General features: G+C 40.9%; 1 protein-coding gene across 2 annotated transcripts in view; it reads left to right on the forward strand.

Moving 5' to 3' along the window:
* Nucleotides 1–23,276, forward strand: part of BARD1 (BRCA1 associated RING domain 1) — a 40,368-nt gene continuing 17,092 nt past the window's right edge. For both annotated transcript variants that reach the window (XM_072342032.1, XM_072342031.1), the window contains exons 1-6: nucleotides 1–231; nucleotides 333–389; nucleotides 5,164–5,309; nucleotides 12,837–13,804; nucleotides 18,772–18,852; nucleotides 19,541–19,713. In XM_072342032.1, the coding sequence (XP_072198133.1) occupies nucleotides 89–231; nucleotides 333–389; nucleotides 5,164–5,309; nucleotides 12,837–13,804; nucleotides 18,772–18,852; nucleotides 19,541–19,713 (1,568 nt within the window). In that variant the 5' untranslated portion in view covers nucleotides 1–88. The remainder of the gene's footprint in view (nucleotides 232–332; nucleotides 390–5,163; nucleotides 5,310–12,836; nucleotides 13,805–18,771; nucleotides 18,853–19,540; nucleotides 19,714–23,276) is intronic.

Genomic DNA, 23,276 nt, shown 5'->3' on the forward strand with positions numbered 1-23,276 from the left:
GCTGCGGCCTCGAGGCGGGCTCCCCGCGCGCGCAGCGCTTGGCGCCTGCGCAGTGTAGGCGGGCGGGCAATTTGGAGTGGCGGCAGCGATGCGTGATGTGCTGCGTGGCCGCTCGGGCAACAGGCCGGCCCCGAGCCGCCAGCCCGGCCCCGCCGCCCCTATGGCAGGGTCATGGGCACACACCCGAACCGCGCTGGAGGGGCTGGAGAAGGCGCTGAGCTGCTCTCGCTGGTAATGGCGCCTCTTCTCATCCCCCCCCCCCGCTTTCTCCCCTCGTGCGCCGCGAGCCGCCGCGTTACCACTAACGCTTTGTTTTCTTCCTCTGTCCGCAGTGCTGGTGTGTTGCGGGAGCCCGTGTCCCTGGGGGGCTGCGAGCACGTCTTCTGCCTGTAAGTAGCAATAAGGGTCACCCAGGCCGCTCCGCGCTGGGCCTTGTGCGGCCCGGCCTGGTGGGGGCTGCGTGCTTCCTCCCAGCCCTACTGTTTTCTGAGTAAATAACTTTATCCTAACAGCTAGCCTGAATTCCTGCTCTAATAGCTTAAAGCCATCCCCCCTTATCCTATTGCTGTTAGATAGTATACAAACTTCCCTTTGACTTGCCAGAATCAAACTCCATAACCACAAGGTAGTTATAAAGTAGGTATGTTTAAAGAGTGATGCACATACACCCTGGTGCAAGGGAGATAGCTCCACCTCACTTGCACACCATTAAGAGAAAGCATACTTATACAGTGACAATAACATAAAGATGGTAGTAAATAGCCAAAAGGTTATTTACAGGAAAAACTCACCCGTATGGAAGCCTTCGGTCTGCTGGGAATCGCTGAGGCAGTCTCCACCAAGAAGCAACTTCCAAGAGATGCTGCCTTAGTGCTGGTCAGCCCTTAAATGAGGTCTGGAGGTGGAGACAAGCTCCACCCCTTCTGGGAGCACAGCTCAATTACTCTCACCTGTGCTCCCACAGCTGACCAACACTTGCCTCAGCTGATTAATCAGAGGTTCAGGCTGTGCTTACCAGTTTCCCATACAGTGCTACAGACGTAGGCTGAACTAATATGTAATCAATAGCTGGCAGGAATTTGGATACATCTTCTTTACATTCCTGAGACTCCATTAGCATGCAGTCCCTCACCACTTGCGTGTGCATACTGAGTTGTGGGGGTGGTTGTGGAATGAAGGCTCATTGTCTTAAGGTTCAAAGTCCAGTTGTAAACTTATATCCCAAATACATCACTTGCTGCTGGGTTATTTGTGCTTTCTGTAAACCAAGAAATTCAGCAAACTCTCAGTCTATTGTACACAGTTCTTTTGTTGCTGTGGCATCCACGTGCTGCAATAAAGTTCCACCCTGGGATGGAGGAACCCAGGTCTCAGGCTCACGAGTTGGCCAGTTCTCAAAAATCATTACGCTGTTCTCACAACACTGGGTAACACTGTCCAGGTTAACTGAGTCTCTTCCCGTATTAGGGCTTTCCTATTCAAAGGCAAATAACCTTAGGCTTCCTTTGGCCAGACCAGGCAGAAGAGACATCCTTCAATTCCAGAAGGTAAACTCCACCAATTCGTTCCTTTGCTCAGTCAATAAAGTGCATGGATTTGCCACCACCGAGTGTATCTGTTCAACGATTCTATGACTTGCCCTCAAGTCTTGTACCAAACTAAAGCACTCGCTGTCCAAAAATTTGGCATAATTGCAGTTCTGTACTTGGATTCCCATTCAGTTAGTAATTCAAACTCCAAAACATTATTTCTTTTATCCTTCTATAGTCACATATCCTCAAAGGGCACTGCTTTATCCTGACTGGGTGAGCTCTTTAACTTCTACTTAGGGCTCCATTTTTGGCCCCGATGCCCACACCCCTAAGTGTCTTATTTGAGATTGCTGGGACTCCTGGGGGTACAACATTGTTTTTCCCAGTTTGTGTTCAAGCCAGACTTACAGTTTCTAATCAGTCAATATTGTTTGACCCTTAGCTCCAGTTTTATTAAATTTCTTGCCAGAGTAACCAGGCATGTACAAGAATTTCTGTATTCCCACTTGTTTTCTTATCTCTTATTTAATTAATCCCCAAAGTAAGCCTTTTCTTGTTGGGCAGTAGCTTCTACTTCTGTTACAAAACAATCAATGGGTAGTAAGAAGCTCCCATATCCATCAGAAAATGAACTACTTTATCCTGCTTCCCTAGCTGCAATTTCATCAATGTATCTACTAGTGTAAACTTTCCAAGTTCTCATCGTTCAGCTTTGCAATCAGAGGCAGTTCCTTCTCACTCAGCTTAGTAGGATTTCTCTATCAGTGTCCCATTGCAGTTTGCACACTGCTTTCTTTCCAGTGAGGCAGAGCCCTCTCTGGGCTCTTCCAGCCCATTCCCCCCCCCTATTCCTGGGGGGGATCTGTGGGTCCTACGGCCCTACTCTAGTGCCACAACAGTAACAGCTGTTGTTATTCTCAATTCCCTGAACATCCCTGTTTCTCAATCAGGTGTTGTTGTTTTTTTCTTGTTTTTTTCTTGTGTGTTTGTTTTTTCTCCATATCATACACCTCTCTTCAGTCCTGACATCCCTGTTACACCTTGCTTATCTTTGCCTTCCTCAGCCCGGGTCCTTCCCAAACTTTCTCACTTTCCAAACTCCCATAATTACATTTCACCTCTCCAGAGCCATCCAGAGCTAACACTGGGATTTTGGGTTTCCCAGATCTCTGCACATGAAGGCTATTCTCACATCCAGTGCCCCATCCTCTCACCTCCCCCTTTGCTGTTTACAGCAGCAGTCTCTGACCCTGGCTTTCTCTCCCACTCTGATAGTTCTGCTTGCAGGGGAACAGTGTGGGGGGGTTGCTCTCATGCCAGCACAGATAAACTCACTCTCTCTTTAACCCTTTTTCCTTTGTACACTATTCCACTATTTGTACCCTCAATTACACTTCCACATACCCTCAATTATACTTCCATATACCATTAACAACTCCACTTTATCCCATTCCCTTCAAAACCCACAAATCAAACAACACAGTTCTTCAGTTTCCATAAACACCCTTAATACCGTATGACTTTCCCTTAGCAAACTGTATTGTTCAGTTATAAACATCTCGCCACAGAACCAGCACTGATTGACCCACCTCCCTTACATCTCTTTGCAAGCAGAACTCAATATCACATAAGTGGGTTGATACTCATTCCCTGAATGGAACGGGCATCCCTCTATGGGTCCACTGTCCCCATTCATAAATTCATACAAGACGTAAAGACAGACAGTCAGATTACAGTAATAGTCATACTGCACACTCACCCTGAGCTCTGCTGCATCTCAAGTATTCAACACATGCACTCATAAATCACAACGCTGGCTTAATTGAAATCTGAATTCAAGATGATATTTCGACTGTTCTGATAACAATAATTTAAAAACACGGTACCAAATACGTACACAACAGATCATAGAATCACAAGGTTGGAAGGAACCTACAAGATCATCTAGTCCAACCATCGTCCCTTTTCCATACCTACAGAACACCACTAAACCTCTTGTTAAAGCTGCAGTCGCTATGCTAATAAACGTGGAGAAAGACTCTCTGTCCCTACTGGCAGCCTGTTTACTCCTTGTCTTCAGCTGCACCTTTTTGCTGCAGCTTTCTACTGTAGGCCTGAATACTAAAACGGTAGCAAAAGATACCTTTCTGCTTTTGTAGAACTGATGACAGGGCAGATGCTCTCAGCATCTCTTCCCCATGGAATGGATCTTAATAGGAACAATTCATTTCCATCTGGACACGTGGATGGTTGTCCACTTTTGGTCCGTGATTGCTGTCGAAGGTTCTGCCTTCTGGAGCAATTCTTTCTTTCATTTCACTGCCTGCAAGCGGTGTACTTGAGGAAGTAAACTAATCTCCAGAAGCTTGTACAAAGTACTATGAGAATGTTCATATCTGTCTTATAAAGTGATTTTATGAGGTGTAATGTGGATTGCTGGAGGGTAGCATGACAGTGGTTTAGCAAACATAATTAAATCGTTGGATATCTGAGGCCTTGTGGTTTTATATTGGATAATGCTGACTAATTCTAGTGGGTGAATTTCAAACCCACTGTTGGGTGTTTATTAAGATTTGTCCCTGCAGTTCTGTCTGAGTAACAAAGTTAGGTACCGTTACTGGGTGGTGAGTGTAAAAAGCCAACAGCGTGGAGTAATTAGGAATGTCATCATGTGAAAGTCTTGTGTTTCCTTTGCACTGCCTTTTACAGACTTGGGATGCCTGAGGTCAGCTTTCCTGGAGAATGAGACCTATGTGATTCTCATCTTTGCTTAGAGTGATTTGTCTGTGTCACTTGGGATACATCAGAGCCAAAAGCTGTATGGCAGTCTTTGTGGTGTGAGGACACAGGGCCTTAATTCTGAGGATCTTTGTGCTATGAGAAGACCGATCAGTGCAAAACACAAACACCCAGCAGCAGCTTCTACATTCCTGTCTTGATATTATCTGAAAGCATGGATACTTGTGTGATGTTTAATGGAAAGATGCCAGTGCAGTTCTGCAAATAGTTCTCATAATGAAATAGGTAGTTGTTATGCTTCTGGTACTGTTAGCTGCTACACTACTAGATTTGGGCCGTATCATAGAATCACAGAATGGCCTGTGTTGAAAAGGACCACAGTGCTCATATTCTGTAGAATAGATTGAAATTGAGAAGTAACGCTGGATGACAGCAGTATCAAAAGTCATAAGGTTCTCTCATTGGACTAATGAATGAAAGATTTAAAGCTTGTATCACAATAATGGTATTACCAAGAAACTACAAATGTTAAATGACCTTTATTTAACAAACGGGTTTTTCCTCCATGTTATCTCTTTGTTGTTATCTAGAGACAAACAGCGATGGAACTTCAGCACACCTTGAAAACTGGGATCAAATTGTGGCTGTAGGAATCACGTGATAACCATGACAGCATCCTGGAAAGGCTTAGCTTGCTTAATTATGGCTTGTCATCTTGCCATGATAAATATGTCCTCTCCTGTGCTTGTGACTAGCTTACATTTGCTTCACAATAGTAGTTTGTCAGTGTTGAGGGAAGAGATTCTCTGTGAGCTTTTGGCTCTGAAAAGGCTATGTGTAAGTACAACAGATAACTTACACTGGGTAATAGATGTTTACTTTTGGCTTTCAGATCTTGCATGGGTGACCACATTGGCAAAGGGTGCCCAGTGTGCCATGTGCCAGCCTGGGTGCAAGACGTGCAGATAAACCGTCAACTGGATGACATGGTCCAGCTCTGCAGCAAACTGCGGCATCTCCTGGGTGCAGGCACCTCAGGTAAGAGCAAATACGGCCCTCTGACAGCCACTGAATCCAGACCGCAGTGTTTCATCTTGTGTACTTTGTAGAGAATGAGCAGTGCAGCTCTGTTTAAGATTCTGAAAAGCTGTTAGAAACCATGTTTGGAAAACTTGATGTGAGGAGAGCTGTCTGTATGGATTGCTTGTTCTTCAAATCTGTTTTACGAAGAAATCTGCATGAGCGGGTTATCCATAATTCATTAGAATCTGTCTTTCAAAATTAGATGAAAGTAGGATATATTCCCAAGTCTTGTGGCAGTTAGTTGAGCACACCAGGGGCACAAGATGTTGTATCTTGTGCTCCTAAGGGAAAACAAATGTGTAATATCCCACAGTACACACTTCCTTAGGAGGGTCCATTAAAGGATAACAAAGTATCATCATGCCTCTCAGTGATTTGCATGGTATCCCAGTAATTTTCATTTTGGGGTTTTTACGCACAGAAAACTCTGCTCTCTGCCTAGAGAGAGAAGGGGGCAAGTTTTAATGCATTTATTTTATTCTGGTCCCTAACTGAGCTAGTGTGCTGCAATGGAATTTTGTCCTTGTTGATTGTACAAGAAGACTGCAGAAGCTATACACTAGAAATTAATGTCTATCAAATTTCAGACCAATTGCCAAAGTAGGGAAAAATGAGATGAGTGTAGGTGAATGTGCGACTCTTCTGGAGCCTGGAGAGAAGCCTCTTATATAATACTAAGTTTTAGAAAACATTCATTTAGCTGTCAAATGCAGAAAAAGGAATTCTTGCTTCACTGTTGCTTCTTAATACGTTTGTCTAAATAAAAGATCCTTTATCAATGTCTCTATTCACCTTCATGTTCATTAATGGGGTAGCTCCTTATTGGTATCAAAATACATTGATGGTATGGGGTTGGAAGCCTGTTGTCCAACTGCAAAGGAATATCTTTTCTATAAATTAAAACATCTTGTGGAGCATAGAGAATTCTAACTGATGGCTTATGTGAGATATCAGGGAAACATCTTACGTGGTGAAGGCCTGTTAAAAGCTACTTGGAGGAGAATCTCTGAGAGGAGGCATTTGTGTTGCTGTAAGCATACCGTGCAATATGCAGCTGTTTACAATTATTGATACTGCTTGAATGTTCTGCAGAACTTACAGATGGAGTGACTCTTACAGATCGGTGTGAACTTTCACTGTGCTAGAAGTTGGATACTACGTGTAATGCTGTAGCTCTTCTAAAATGAGGTTTGTGTGGTGTGGCTTAGCCACAGAAAAAATGAGGCTCTTTTATCATTCGTTGTGTTTGGACTTTAAAGCAGGCTCTCGGTGAATGTTTACAAGAGTGTTCTGTTTGAAGCTGAAGATATGAACTAATGTGGAAGCTTGCTTTCCATCACACCTACTCTTTAGCCTTTATTAAGGGTCAGAGGTCTTTTGGATGTTATGCAATGATATTAAGGGAAAAAAATCAGAGCTCATTGTGATGAACAGTTTGGATACATGCATGAGCACTCTTCTAACAGAGTTGTCTCATGCTGTGGCAGATCGTGGCTTCAGATTTTGAGAACAACCTTCAGGATCTTTTGTCACTCTTATTTCTGGTAAATCTGTCACTTCTTGTAGACATCTGTCTTAAAGTTAATGTATACACAGTGAAATATGTATGAGTTTGGAAAGGTGGGCTCTTTTATTTAGAAGTTGCTATTGTGTTCTTACATGGCCACTTCTGCTCCGTCAGCAATATTTTCTACTCCTTCTGTTAGGCCAGCAGTCATATTCCTATGAAGGAAAGGAAAAGAAGCAGAAGAAAAAGCAGTTAAAATGGGAATTGTTTCATTCGCTAGTTTTTGAATATCTGAAAAGGTTAAAGTTGAAGCCTTGAAGTCCCACAGAGCGCAGGAGAGAAATCTTGCCTGCTGCTCCACTGGGATAAAGGACAGCTTTCTGCACAGCTGTGTTTGTTCTAAGAAACAGTAGCAAATAATTCAGGGAAGACTGCACAAAACAGATTATTATTCTCTTTTAATTTAAAGGGAAGCACAACAGATGACAGTACAGAATAATATGAGGGATGTGACCAGGGATGACTGGCAATTAGAACATGGATAGAATATGCAAGCTATAGGTAGCAAAAACTGAGTCTCAAAATGAACTCACTAGTGATGTTGCATCCTTTTCACTGCCCGTTGTTGTATCTTTACGAGGACAGCAGGAATCTGGCGTGATTGTTTCCATAGATGGGGTATTTGTACCTCAGTCTTCAGTTCTTTTGCCAGCACTCTTTTTAGTGCTGCCAACTCCAAGACATCTTGGGAATTGTGGCTGATGGGTTGATAAGCTCTATAGGGGCCAGTTTAGCAAAAACCACTGAGACTAGCTTAAAAAGAAGAAAAATGGCTTCCTTGGAATGAACAAGTTTTTCTGGGCTTTTGCTGGTGGTCTTACAGGTGAGAACATAGCTGCCAGAATTGCTCTGTTGCTTAGGTTGTCTTTTTTTGGTTGAACAAGAATGACACTACTAAAGTTTTGGTTCTGATTAACAGCATAGAAAGTGGACGGGAAAAATAGGAACATTTCTTATGTTTACACCTAGATGTTTGAAGCAGTGACAAAGAGGCACGGACCAAGGTTGAGAAACTTGCCACAGACCTCAGTCCATGCAAGGCATTTACACCGACTCACTCTTTTGCCTTTATTGAAGAGCAAATATTCATTGAATAAACTTCAAATCCAGTGGCTTTGGAAGCAACTATTTAAGATCATGATTTTTGTATAAGAAAGATCAGTGTTTCAGTTGAAGCAATGTTCTCCTCCTCTTGACATGAGGCCTTGGACTCGATGATCTCTAGAGGTCTTTTCCAACCCCTACAATTCTGTGATCCTGTGACTGAGGAGGAAAGGCTTAAACTAGATTGGAAGAATTCCATGGTGAATGTCAATGGAGTAGTTTGAACACATTATCACCTCACTGGATGAGATATGTTTCAATCCTCCACCTTCATTTCAGAGCTGGACAAGTATGAACAAATTTGTGTCACTTCATATTGAAACAGACTTGGACATGTGAGAGATGAGCTGCAGCATACCAGCTCCAATCAGTAAGTCTGTAAAAGCATGCACTGTCCAAAGTTACCTTCAACTTACATACAGCTCTTTCAAAAAACATGGTGTCTTCTTAATTGCTGGATTTAGCAAGGGATAAAGCTCTAGAAGGTGGTTTTGTTATCTCTCATGTATTTGCTTTGTTCAAGTTCAGGTTTTTTCTCTAGAGAAGTTTCCTACTTCACATGAAAAATAACTTCAAGGGAACCTTGGTGGCAAAAATGCATGTAGTCAGTTGCATCAACATCAGATTGAAAAGTAATCTTTCAATCTGTGGGTTATTTATCAGAACAAGTTACAAATCAGCAGCTTGTTTTTTTTATCTGGACAGTAAAGTATTGAGATTGCCGTATTTTACAGAGCTAAGGATGTGTTTGATGAAAGGCTCCGGGTGGAATTACTCTGTGGCTTATCACTTTCACATTTTGAGGACGTCTCCAAACTTTATAGCATCTTTCTCCTGAGGGCATGGCTGTTTCTGTATGAGCTAATGATGAGTATTAAGCGGCCTAATTCTACTTCTGACTTTCTTAGGGAAGAAATGTCCCCATCACCTTTAAATTAAAAGACTAAAGAAGCTGTTAGTTCCTGGAATATTTTCACTTTCTTGTCTACTATCCCTTAGGATTATGCAAGGTGTTTCTAAATACTACAGATGTTTGTGTGATATTCTTTGAAAATATCATCAGAAATGATCCCAGCGGTCACTTGGAGGTGATTTTAACCTAATTCTTTATAATGTGATCTGCTTCACAAAGCATTCCATCCCTCAGCCCTCTTTCTCACACAGAGCTAAAACTTTGTGGGTATTAGTCCAGTTTTCACGATCCTGTCTTGATAGTGGTGGACAGTAGGAGAGTTTAACTTTTGATTAGTCTTCATAGCATTACAGTTCAGTTTCTCGTTTTTCTGATGTGGAGGGGGGAGGATGAACTGTTGTAACAGATTGTGTTGCATTTCATGTATGCTATGACATTTTTCTTAATAGCTAAAACTGAGTTTTTGAATAGCTGGAATTTCTCCCTTTTTCTCCTGTGCTGAATACTTAACTTGCAAAATAATCATTCTTCAGTGAAGGCTCTAATGTTGCACAGATGGTACCAAAGCACTTCCCTTTGATTTTTAATAAGGGACTAGTTTGTCAAAGAGATTTCTCAACTTCTGTTCTGAAACCCATAATAGAGAATAATTTGAAAGGCACACAATGTGCATCATTATATTCCTTTGATGCAGATTAATGATAGCTAAACTACATTTTCTAATTGCTTCTTTTTTTTCCCCCTGCTCTGCTCTGTTACTGCACTACAGCAAAATTTGGAACTGTGGCACTCCAGTTGTATCTACCATTATTTTTGTCTACTCTCAGTCCTTTTTTTAACACTCAAGAAATTGAATTCTCTTAAGTGTCAGCAGTAAGAAACTTGTGTTTATTATGTGCAAAGAGCCTAATCTAGAAAGTATTCAGATAAGCTTGTGTATGTTGATACAGTATTTAGTATATAAGCAACGGAGAGTAAATATTACTTTCAATGTAGGCTCTTTCCAATGCTGCTGTTGTGGATAATCTTTATATTAATATAAATGTTTAAAATCTAGAATTGATAAGTAATGCTTTTCTGATTTACCTTGTCTCAATGAATCTCTAAAAAAAAAGCTTTCTATGTATTAATAAGCCGATTACATCTCAATCATACACAGTCATTTTTCCATTCCTGTTGAGATGCAGGCTCTGTGAGTTGGCTTCCGACTTCAAGACAGGAAAGAATTCCTTTGGATTGATTTTTCTATAAGCAATTTTCTCTGAAGGTAGTTTGACTGAATGCACTTAGCTACCAGATAATTCCCTCTTTATATAAATGAACATTTACATAGTAAGCTGCAACAACTTCCTTTCAGCTTCTAAGCACTGTCTTTTCTCTCTCTGTCCAGCTCTGAGTCCATTAAAGGAACAGATTTTCAGGGAGGATAGATCTGCCATTTGTCCCTCTTATTTATACTCCCTGCCTTGTGAACTTCAGAAACAGAAGAGAGGGAAGCAGAATTTGAGAATGGCATTTCTTAGCAGTTGCTATGCAGAACTGTTCAGGTAAAGCTGATGATAACTACAGAACATTCTGAAAAATGGAGTCGAGTGGCCAGAGGGCACCCACCACCCAAGCAAAGCTGCAGGAGCTTCCCTGAGTTTGCATGGCTGGCCTCTGGTGTGTGAAGGGAGTCTTTCACAGTCTGCCTGGCCCTTTGATCTCCTTCCGTTAATGCCTCCTCTATTCAAAAACATGCTCTCTGACATGTGAAGTAGTCCCATGTGAGGAAAAATAATCATAGGAAAGCATTTTTTTAGTCTATTTTCAGTTGGTGCTCAGTAACCTGACTACTAAGTCCCTGATGAGCTACCAGTAATGACCAGATCTGTTTAAAAACTTGGGGTGAATATTTCACAAGCTCTCTTGCTGCCAGAAGTGGTATATAGGGAGCTTATAATGTAAATACTTAATTGTGTTACACTGCTTTAGATCCTGCTTCTGAAGGACAGTGCTTTTGATGACATTTGTCACTTGGACTTTAAAGTCTTCCTGTGCTGTACACATCAAAAAGAATTCTGGCCATCACAAAATTGTTGGACAAATTACTTTTGCTAGCTGATTCCATTCTTGCTCTTTACTTGGAGATGGCTGGTAGTTCTAGCAAGGTAAACATTTTAGAAGGGAATCTTCTTGTTGTGTAAACAATGAAGGCAAGACAAATAAATGGTAACTCTTATATTTCGCATATGTTTCGCAATCAAGTTCTTTTTCTTAAGATGTTATTGTCAAAATGAAATTGGGTACTACATCTTCCTGAAGGCAAGCGTGCTATGAGATTTGAGCCTCAATTTCAGTCCTTTTATTCTGTTTGTACCAAGCCCAACCCTAAAGGAGAACCAAATAGCTGCAGTTCTGTACTTGGTAATTATCTTGCTGGTATGGTATAGCTTTTATTAAATAAGTAAATGATTGATTAGCTAGCCTCAAGCTGTATTCTTAAATACACTTTCGTCTGATGCATTACATATCCCTCCAGCTAAATCTCCTCGTACCTAGGAGTGTCTTTTAATTTGAGGGGTAAGTAGGGTAGTTTAAATCAGAATTAAGGAAACGTTTAACCTTGAAATGCTCCTTTAAAAGAAAAATGATGTTGGATTACTAATTGTACAGCTATGTTTTAAGTGAAATAATTATAAACATATTATTGTGTGTAATACTTTGTGTAATATCTCAGTTCATCCCGGTTTGTTGTGGAAAACAGGTTATGGTTATGTCCACAGAAAAACAAGAGAAGGCATGGGTAAGACAAATCATCCTTAGAAAGTTGACACACTAAAGGCAGTATGTTGTTGCAATCAGTGTCTGTCTTTCATTAACTAAGACTTTGTATAATTGGTTTTTTTTCTATATATATATATTTTTTTTTAAAGAAAAACAGCACAGTAATCTTGTTTATGAAAAACAGCAGCATCTTACCTGCCTTCCTAGGCAAAATGAATATTGGTTTTGTGATCCCAATTGTTAACACATCAGTAGGACTTCTGTGAGTGGTAATGTAGTTCTGGGGGCTTGGAGGTAATGAAGACAAGGAGATGTACTTGTTGTTCCAGTGTCCTTAGTGTGTCATGTTTACTTCACAGGACTTACCTAAGTAACCTAAAACAAGTTAGATTTCCAAGGAGGAATCTGTGATCTGTTTTAGTTCTCTTGCATTGAAGGAGTTGTTAAGTTAATGTTTAACGTAGAGGTCACTTACTGGTTTTTATTTTTTTAAGCCACTCAGGAGACCTTATAGCCCTTGTTCTCAACTGTTTTTCCCCTTACAGGATATTCTGATGTCATTTTCGCTATTGATTTGTACTTTGCTGTACAGTGTGACTTAAAAATGTGCAATGGAGCAATCTTATGAAGTGTTTGAGATGATCAAAGCATTCCTTGCAGTTATTAACTATCAAGGGTTAGAGGATCAGATAACAGGATACAATTGCTTGTAGATTTTTTATATTCCTCTGACTCATCTGCTCTATCTGTGGAATTAATCAACATTTGTCAGGAATATTTAACATCCTTATAAGCATTTTATTTTTGATTGCTTGCAGTAACTTTGCGTTTTTCCTCAGATAAACTGCAATATTGCTTCAGGAAATTGTTTCTGTACCGATGTCTGTTCACAGGCTACTTTGGTAGACCTGTTTCCAAGGACAACTCTGTGAGAGAAACAGTTTCTCTTGTGAGAGAAACAGTTTCTCTCCGTGTAACCTGGTTAGAAATTGTATGTGCGTGCTGCCTTGTTAACCCAGGGAATTAAGGAAATGTCTCAACCTGGGTGTTTGCTTGCCCAGCAAGGCAAGTGGTTGTGGTACTCTTCTGAAGAGTACTCTGAATTATTTTTCTTCTTCCCTTTCTTTCTTAGGTTCAACGGAATCTATGGCTACACCAACGTGCTCGGAAATTGGAGGAAACAGTAACAAGGGACAAATAAAAATGTGGTTCAGCCCAAGAAGTAGGAAGATCCGATGCATTGTGAACAAGAATCAGCCAAAGACTAGTAGTACTGACCTTTGTCAAGACTCGTCTTCAGTTTATCATTTCTTTCCTTCCCCTGTTGCTGATAAGCCCTCCCAACCTACAAAAAAGCCAACTCAGAGACAGAGTAAGAAGATGAAGAAAAAACGTCTAGCAGACATCAACAGAGTGTGGAGTTTAGAGAAGCCTAAGCAAAAAGGAGGGGTTCAGGAGAAGACTTCCAAGGAAAAGAGTGTGACTATTTGCAGTGAGCCTGTAGTCCTGTGCACTCCAGAAGCAAGTAGTCCCAAAGAGGCACTTCCACAGGAGTCTATACAGGAAGCTGACTCCACCAAAAACTTGGAAGAAGTGGAAGTATCTCCAGAGGTGAAATCCTCAGAGGAGGAAGATAATGATGAGGATGTCTGTCCTGTACAAGTCAGCAAGGAAAAAAACTGTGCCGCAGAGAAATCGCCATCAATAGAAAGTGAAGCAATGCCTTTGAAACGTGGAAGGGAGCAACCAGAACTCCCAGGTACTTCTCAGTCTAAAAGACAAAGAAGTGAGGGGAGCCTTAATGGGAGTTCAGACAGTCAGACTTCCTGCTCAGAGGACTTGTCTCAGGATCGCCCTATTCCCCAAGTGACTGAACCCAAGACACCTGTTCAGGTCTGTGGCAGAGTAATGAAGACGAGAAGCTCTGCAGCAAGAAGTAGTCCTTCACTTCCAGAATCTCCCTCTACTCCATCTACTCTCAAGGCTTGCAATCAAGTAGGAATACCACAGAGTCCTTCTGTGTTCAAGTCTCCTGGTAGTAACCCAATTGCCAGAAGAAATTACAAAGGGGAGACTTTACTCCATATTGCTTCCATCAAGGTAGGACTGTCATCTTCTATTTCACCTTTAAATGGGTTTAAAAAGGCAACATTGCATTTGAAATATCCTGAAAACCACCTCAGCATATGTGGGCAAAGCTCATTATATGGTCTTCCTCCTCTGTGTTTAGTGAGTACTTTCCAACTTGTCTCTCTGACTTCATAAAGAAATGACTTAGAATCACAACGATGCTTATTATTGAGGATCTTAGTGTATTTTACAGTGTTACTTAGACACATGCAGATGGAGTAAGCTGAAAACTTGCAGTCAGCCTCATCAAATGCGTTATAATAGCGGCTCTTTTCTGTGAGGGCATTACAAAGAGTTTGTACTCCAGCAATTGAAATGTTCTTTGTGCTAAATCATAATATAGAAATGCTGTGTTGTTAATCAGCTGCCCATGCTGGTGGAATTGATTCACCTGTAAGCATCCTGACATTTATACCGCGCTTCTCTTTGTCAAGACAAAGGCTGTTCTTGATAAATAACTGTGTCCTCTTTCAAAGGCATCCTAATAAGCCACTCCTGCTGCACATGAGACCTTTTTAAGTGGAAGTGGCAGCTGAGCCGAGTTCACATCTCTTACTTGATGCCATTAATACTGAATTAGGGAAGAGAAAATGAGATGTTGTCCTCACAGGACTCAAAAGCTTTAAAGGATAGATCTTGTTTCTTCTCTTCATAAGTCCTCTTTATTAAAACTCATGGTTACAAATTATCCTTCCACGATTTTCTGGGAATTTCTGAAGGACAGTATTGTGACTCATTCTAAAGATTGATCTACCTTGATGAGTGTTGACACAGTTGTGGTTTCCATGCCTGATGCTTCTTTGGAATACAGGTGCTTCATCCAGGAAAAGAGCATCAGTGTGGTGTATTGTGAGATATGGAGTAAAAACTGATATGCCAGTAAGGTGGCTTTTCATTGTAGAGCATTCTGAAGATGAACAAAAAGAAGATATCTGATGTTATAAACACAAGAATAAATGTGTTGCAGCTGTCCAAAGTTGGTAGTATTGATTGTCAGCATTGGTAATTGTGATTCATTGCCATGAATCTGCTGGGAATGTACAGCCAGTGCAAGAAAACATCATTGCATTCAGGCATCTTCAGTATAAGCTGTGTCATTCTAGATTTCTACTTGTAGGAACCTTGCTGCACTTTATAACAAATGGCAGGTATGTTCTCAAAGAAGTTGGTTTTGAAAATATTTGGTTGCATGCTGTATCTGCATTCCCATTGTGCCTCTAAAAAAATCCCTGCCAGATCTTTGGTTTCTGAAAGAAGTGTTTCTCTTCCAGTGTTGTGTTACAGGTGAATATTCCTTCATGTTTCCGCAGCCTGCGATGTTTTTCCATGTGTGTAATGAGAAAGCCTTGGAGCTGCCACCCTCTCCCAAGTGAAACAGTCTAGTTCTCTGGGACTTCATTAATTATAAAAAATATCTGTTATTTTCATTAGCTGTTAAAGTCTAATACTCTGGATGTAATGAAAGCTAATTGACTTCCCTGCTTTTTCTTATTTAAAATAGATAATTAACAACATTATGAGGCATTAAAATTAAGCGTATTGTGCTGTTTCAAATGATTCTGAGGAGTTGTTCCCTTTTAGTACTTCTACTCTGCTGATAAACTGCATGAAATCAGAATGGCTCTCAAGAAAGATTCTAGAATGGATGAACTTAATGCTGAGTTGCAGTAATAAATGAATATAAATGCAGCTCTTCCCTCAGCACACAGCAGTAGTGTTTATCTTCCTCCATAGTCATTAAAGGTAAAACTTCAGATTAGACAAGATACAAAATGTGCCCTTCTGCACTCCTAATATTCTGACGTTGTGGGAAATTGCCCCTTCAACAGTCAGTCTGTATGGCGTGCTTTGCTGCTGTTCCTCCTTACCCCTTAGACATTGAACAAACAGCATCCTTCACTTCAGCTGCTTCACACTGAGTTCATTCATCCCTTGGTCTGGGGTCTTGCCCGGGCCTGATTCTGTGCAGTAAGTGACTGAGTACTGCAACCAAAGGGAGAAGTGCTTGGTTGGTGTCATACGGGCTTTTAACCCTAATGCTTTGAGTTTCAGTTTTTGAACTGCTAGAATTTTTACATAACTTAATAATTTAAAGGTGACTTTCGGTGGAAAATGTGTATGGTTAATGGAAGCAGTAAAGGAGAAAATGTCAAAAATGTGCCTAAAGGGACACTTGCAATTGTTCTTAACCATCTGTTCTTGTTAGCATCGTGACACAACTGATGTTAGGACTTGTGTTGGGGGAAGAACCCAACATGTTGTCCAAGCCAAGTTGGGATGGTTTTCTGGGTTTATGCCATCAGCATCTGCAGGAGCTAAATGCTGACTGGGAGGGACGTGCTTTCAAAGCTGCGTGAACACCCTTCTCTCTGTAAGCTAATGCAGAGCTATCTTCTGGACCTGCCAACAGATGGCCCCAATGCCTTTCCTGCTTCTGTGACTTTTCTGAGCTCCCTTAAGCAGAGGAAGAGCAAACCCGATCCATTATGTTGTTGTCACTATACATAAGGTCGGTTATGAGCTTCTAATGTCCTTTGCTTTACTTCTTCCAAACAGATAATGTTATGCTCTGTGATAGTTTCTGACTCCTTAGAAGCTGGTTGTAATCTATCACTGATAATGAGATGTGAAAAAAAAAACAAACAAATCAACATTTCCCTCAGCTTTTTAATGTTAGAGCTTTTCTACCCGATGTTTGTCCTATTTGCTTCTGAACAAGCAGCATCTTCAGTTGTTGTGGAGAAAAGGAAGATGGTATAAGTTATTTTTGTGACTGGGCTTTGTCCTTACCAGGTGTTTACCCTTTCTTGTTTAGAACTGACCAGAGCACTAACTATTAGTTTTGACCACTTGTTAACTGGTCACTTTGTATGACCCCCTGGTGCCAGTAACCCTCCTTGCAGGAAGAGCTTTGTGGTGTTTGCTAAGAATCTGCTTCTTGAAATTCCTGCTTCACAAGAGGATAATCAATCAAAGAGTTACTTGGGGGCACATCATCACAGAACGGCTTGGTTTGCAAGGGACCTCAATGATCATTTCGTTTTGACCTCAAAAAGGCATGTGCTCCTATCACGTGCCATAGTCAGAAATGAAGCAGTCAATTCAATGCTATGCTTCTTCCAGTTTTGAGGCTGCAGTTTCTTAATGTATCTCTTGCAGTCCTGATTGACAGCACATCTGCAGTCACTGCACAGCACCGCTGACATGACAGCTTCCCTCCCTTCTGTCAATCTCATCGCAAGGTGCTGCTTGTGGGAAGTGGGTTCCATTTATTTACAGTTGAGGGTTGGGAGGATGTCAAAATACTTCTGTGAGCAGCAAAACACCGATCTTCCCATTGTTTTTGACTCTGTGGATGTTGTTCCGTTGTCCACGCCAGTTATGCTTCCTTTGGTAAAGCTACAGTAATGCTTTACGAATCAACATTTACATTGCTGTTCTGAGCCGCTGAGGTACTTTGGTGCCCACACAAATTATTAGCTATGCTTACTGCGCTAGAGGGGAGTACTGCTGAAATGTCAAACCTTTCCTGTACGTGTTTGCAAACTGAACTTTAAATGATAAGCTCAGATCTTGCTTAATATAGATAATTGTGTCTTCTCTCTGTAGAGAAAGATCTGATGCTGATCTCACCATCTTAGCTGTTTCCGAGTAACTGTTGAGATTTGATGTGTGTCTCTTACCTTGCAACCGTCACAGCAGCATATTCTTAAATTGCTTAGAAATGTAATGTTTGACTGGGACATCTAGGTTGTGAGTATAATGCATGAAACTTTCCTGCCATCTAATTTCCTTGGCTGCCGTAGAGTCAGTGATTCTCAGTGCTCTCTTTGTGAATACTGAGTTGTTGCTTGCAGGATTTATTTGTGCTGACCAGAGTCTGATAACTTCATATTTTCTCTAACTAGAGAGTGAAGACTAACTAGAGAGTGAAGCTGTTTTTCAGCAGTGCTCCCTACTAACAAAAATAAACGGGATTAAGTGTATTTCTGTTGTACTTAAGACAGTATTCTCACATTTTCCTAAGTTGTGCTGTAGAATAACAGTTCCTTGATGCTATGTGAGCTACAGAACTTTGTATATTGTGGAATAAACTTTTTTCCCTGTAGCTCATATTTATACACTGAAAGTAAGTTTGGTTAAGGACAAGGGCAAGATACCAGTTTACACGTTATTGTTTCAATACCTTCCCCTAGGGCAAGTGTTAGCTACTGTCTTGAAATGTCTTCACCAACTCTGCCCAGTAGCTTCTTTTGCCATATTGTTATGGAAGGAGATCAGAGGCCAAGCAGAAATCAGTTCCCATTATTTTCATTTCCTTGCCTATAGTAAAACCTGAATATAACGTGTTTTCCAAAAAAGCAATTGAAAACTGTTCTGTTAGAGTAAATGTCAGAGTTTCAGTAAGAGTCAATGTAAGTAGTAATTTCGGTGTTAAATAGAAATCTTTTCCTTTTGACTTGTGGGGGAGAAACAATCTACAGGAGCTTGTTTGGCTTATTAGTCTGTTTCACCTGCACATGATCCACCAGATCAAACTTTCCATTTCAGGATTCTGTGATTTTAATGTAAAAATGTATGTATCTGGGGAACATGGGCAGCTCCTTCTAACTGAACAGCAGTGATAAACATTTGTCTCCAAACCAGCCCAGTGAGGCTGTGAGTGCCCCCTCCACGGGGGTGTTGATGGGGCTTTGAGCAACCTGGTCTAGAGGGAAGTGTCCCTGCTTATGGCAGGGGGGTTGGAACTATGTGATCTTAAAGGTCCCTTCCAACCCAAACCATTCTATGATTCTATGATCCTAGCAGTTTCCAAATGGACGACTGATTTAATGTCATTGTCACTGCAAGTAAACTTAGAATATTGCATCTCTTAAATTTGTTGTCTTTGTGTGTCTTCATTCCCCTGTAATGGTAATTGTTTCTCACCTACTTAGGGTGACTTAGCAGCTGTTGAAGAGCTGCTGAAAAATGGGGCAGATCCCAACATTAAGGACAATGCTGGCTGGACACCATTGGTGAGTTGCAGACTTCTTGCCTTTCAATAAGATTTCATCCCTCTTTTTTTTTTTCATGCTTTGGTTCCCTTTACACGCACTTAGGTGACAAAGAACTGTTCAAGACAGAAGATGATGACACTGTGAAAGAATTTATTATTAACAGCTGCAGCCAAATCCAACTTTCCTCTGCTGGGTTAGAACCTGCAACTGATCTGTTTGAGATTCTGCAAATGCAGAAGATGTGACTGTGATACCTAGAAAGTGATCGGTTACAGACATCTGTATTTCATGAGTACTTCATGTCCTTCATGTTTTTCTTAACGTTATTGGAAGTAGATGAAGTAGTTAATAGAAAAAATATCACATTCTTGAAGTACAGAAAATAAATAGAAGGCTTTTTTCAGTGACTTCTTTCTCTCCTAAACAGTACTCTTGACTGAGTCTGTAATCTGTGAGGCTTTGTTCTTTGTTCTTAATTTGAACACAATTGGCCTTTGTTCACCTCCTCTCTTGTGCTTGTTATTAGTGCCAGGTTCCAAGGTTAGTTCATGTTGGGAATGTAATGTAGTATTCTTGCATCGTTTTCCCTGATTATCTTTTGAGGGTTTGAAAATGAACATGTTAACTTGTACGACAGAGGCCCTTCATCTGAACTCTGTTTCACTTGAGTTTTTTCTCTTTGCTGCTTGCGGACTTGCCATGTTAGCACGAGGCATGCAACCATGGGCACCAAGAGGTGGTGGAGCTGTTGCTACAACACAAAGCACTGGTGAATTCTACGGGCTATCAGAACGATTCGCCCCTTCACGACGCTGCCAAGAATGGGCACGTGAGCATTGTTGAGCTGCTGCTTCTGCATGGTGCCTCCCGTGATGCAGTGTGAGTAGATGTAATGCTATTTAAGCTGTAGCACCAGCTAGAGTATCCAGGATGTATGATAAGTAAATATAAAGCAAAGCTAGTAATAAAATGTGATTATTTGTAGTGGTACTGGAGATGTTAAACATTATATGCCGTGTTGTACTTAAATCCACTCCTTTTCAAGGTGTTTTGTTTCCATTTCCCTTTGTCCTAGAATTTTTGAAGATGCCTAAATCATAAATAACTGGGAACTGTCCTAGGAAAGTAACAAAACATCCTATTGTAACACTCTTCTGTTGATATTTTGTTACAGCTCAGTGAGGTATGGAATGCTGAACTAGATGAGCTTTGAACTGCTACAGCTGTTTCTTTTACTTTCCCTGCGCTCCTTGCTAGCAGAAGGTGTTTCAGTCCAAACTGCGTGCTGTTAAATGTGGTTGTAGGCATTTTAGTATTGTGGTTGTGCCAGGAGCACCCAACACATGTCAAAAGAAGGGTCTGTGTGCGTGTAACAAGACAGGATGAAGTCTTGCATGACATAAATTTCCTTCTCAGGAGCATAACAAAACATAAGCAGATTCAGTTTAATCGCTTCAGCTGACAGTATTTACTCTTGAAGATCACAGAACTAAAGTATTCTCAGGAAAAGCATGGAGTTTTCAACAAGTCATAGTCTTGAAAACACTGGAGTTGGAGAAGAGGGGAGGGGGAAAACACACCAAATAAACCACCCTAACTGTGAAAAAGGATCAGTTGTTCATCTTCACTTTGTTCTTGAACAACAAAGACCTGCATGTTACACCTTAAGTTGGCAACTTCAGAAACTAATTTTCAAACCACTCATGTATTGCTCTCTGGTTATGTGACACTTACCACTTGTCTGTCTGGTATCTGAAAGTGTAGCACAAGTAACAGCTTTGATGCAAATTTTCAACAGGACTCCAGCACTGCAGGGTTTGCATGGCAGACTCCAAATGCCAGCACTGGGACTTTTCAGGTCTCTTATTAGCCTTAATCTCTGCTGCGTGGGCTTAGATAAACTGAGACAAAGCTGATCCTGTTTCATCTCATTCTGTGTGAGCAAACATGACCTTCTGTTGAAAGAGGAGCTTTTTAATCATGGAAGGGAAAGATTTAAATAAATCTTAAACTTTGCCATAGTTTTCACTGAATATGGGTAGGCTTCAGTTGTGTATTAAGGCACTGGGATGTAGGCTAGGTCACAACTCTGCAACCAGCTACTTCCTTAGTACCTTAAAAATGGCTTCTTCTAAATACAGAGTGTTCTTGACTTAGCCTCCGGTGTACTCAAAATCTCTGTGTGCTGTTTATAAATATGCAAAAATATACTTTCTTCTCAAATCTTTTGGGGAACAAACAGAGCCTTTCTTGGTTTGTTTCATTGCTTTGGCAAAAAAACAGCCCTGCCTGCACCCTGCCCTGGAAAAAGTGAGGCTTCCAATTTTTCTATATGTTCTCTATCCTTGTCTGAAGTGTTACTGCATGTGTTCTGATCATAGCAGTGAAGGGAAGATGTTTTCTTTCCATTTTACTGAGAACATAAGAGACATAAAAAAAGAAGGGATCTAGAAGTGAGGTGTTCAGACTTGAATAGTAAGACTTTACTGACTTCTTCCAAACATTGCCAAGAAACAATATAAACAACAACAATGAATGTGAGACTTCTGAGAATGTCTTATACTTCCTTCCCTTTTCTACTGAGCCCTGCTAGTTTTTAACAACAAATTGCTTCAATTTAAATTTAAAGGTATGTGGTGTGTAAGCTAGAACTATAACACATTTTGCTAAGCTGCTGTCTTTGCTTTAATTCTTTACATGAGATTCAGTTTGGTAATTGCATGAGCTCATCAAGTGCTTGGTGAACTTTTAAGCTGGTTGAGGGCCGTCTTTATCCTAGTGTGTTGCAGTCATTCTTCTCTGCCTCATAGAGTGGGGGAACTTTTGAATGGTTCACTGTGGTTACTCGCATATTTCCTTCAGCTAAACTTGGAGAACTGTGGGCATGAAACATGTACTCAAATGTTACTTGAGATATGCAGCATGAAAATCCCCAGAAGTGGCTGATGCGGCTGTTCTGACCATAGATGTAACTTGATTATGTCTTAATATCCCTTGTGTGCTGGAGAGTTAATCTATTGGAATTAAAGTGAATATTACATTGAATAGCCTGTTTAGAGCAGTGGTTTTTAATTTCAGTGTGAATCTTGATTGTAGAAGACAAAATACATATTTTTAAAGAAATGAAGTATTTTAACTGAATACCTCAAGACAGTTGAGAGCTCCAGGGCTGTAGGGGATTATAGATACATCTGGGAACAAATACAACCACTTTCCAAGGGATCTCAAGGCATGAGGAAGTAACTAGGTATAATAGGAAGCAGCTGCATGTGTTTTGAACAAAGTGAATAGAGTTAAGAGCTACGTCTCTGTCTGGACTTCAGTTCTAGGATTTCGGACTTCCTTGGAAAGAATTGCCTTGGAAGTCTGTCAGATTTGGTAGTTGCGGTGCTTCTTTTACCATTTGAAGTTTCTTCTGACTGGGAATGGAAAATATTATATGCACCAATGAATCCATTGGTTGTCCCACTGCTCTAGTTCATTTTTTTTTAAAGTTAATCTCCTAGACGTAGCTAATTTATTTTTTACAGCTTTTTTTCCCATGTGCTCCCTCTCTTGAATTCTGCCTTTTTCTTTGCTTCGCAGCAAGCCGAGTGATTAGAAAAATTAGGTCTGTGCATTTGCAGTTTCACGGTGCTTTCCAAATGCTTTCACTCAAATGGGCTATCTTGCCAGTTCTTCATGCGCAATAAGTTTAGCATTAGTAAAAATTTTTAGGTGTTAGCAGTCTGAATAGTTGAGTCTGATTCTGAACAAACCTGGGGGAATGTTTTAAGGATCGGCTGTTGTCCCCAGTTATGAATGGCATAGAGGTAAATGTGATTCTGGGGCTTCTGAGGAGCCGGCAGGGATATGTCCTTCCGTCTGTTCTCCCCTGGTTGCTTGTTTCTTGCAAGTTCCCTGAAACATGTAGGAGGTAGCTGTTCAATTTCTTATTTGCTACAGCAATTAGTCTCTTTGTAGTCTCTGAAGCCAAGAATTCAGCAGTGTTCCACCATAAACTGAATCCCATTTGTAAAGCTTTTCTCAAGAAGCTCTTTGATCGGTCAGTCCTTAAGATATCACCTGTCGTCGTCTCATGTAAAGCCTTACTCAGAAGATTATATTGAGTTGCTCTTCATTGGGCTCATCTTTGTTCTCAGCACAGACATCCTGCTCTTTGATTGGAATTTGCTGGAGCCCTAAGAGCCCTCCTCTGAATATTCCTTGATGACTGACTAATAGGAGAGTGTTTGCATCAAAGGATACATCTGACTCTTGAACGTTTAAATCAACTTGCAAAAAGCCCTCTTACACTCTAGTAGAAAGAAGTGTGCCTTAGAGACCTTGTATTCTGGCTGAAGCACCAGAGGCACTTATTACTGTCTGATGGTAACACTTGTGTCTGTCATCCCTCTGAAGGTAGAACTTGTTGGCTCAGCAGTCGTATGGACCCATGCTCA

Source organism: Excalfactoria chinensis, chromosome 7, assembly GCF_039878825.1.
Source record: "Excalfactoria chinensis isolate bCotChi1 chromosome 7, bCotChi1.hap2, whole genome shotgun sequence".
NCBI classification, from domain to species: domain Eukaryota; kingdom Metazoa; phylum Chordata; class Aves; order Galliformes; family Phasianidae; genus Excalfactoria; species Excalfactoria chinensis.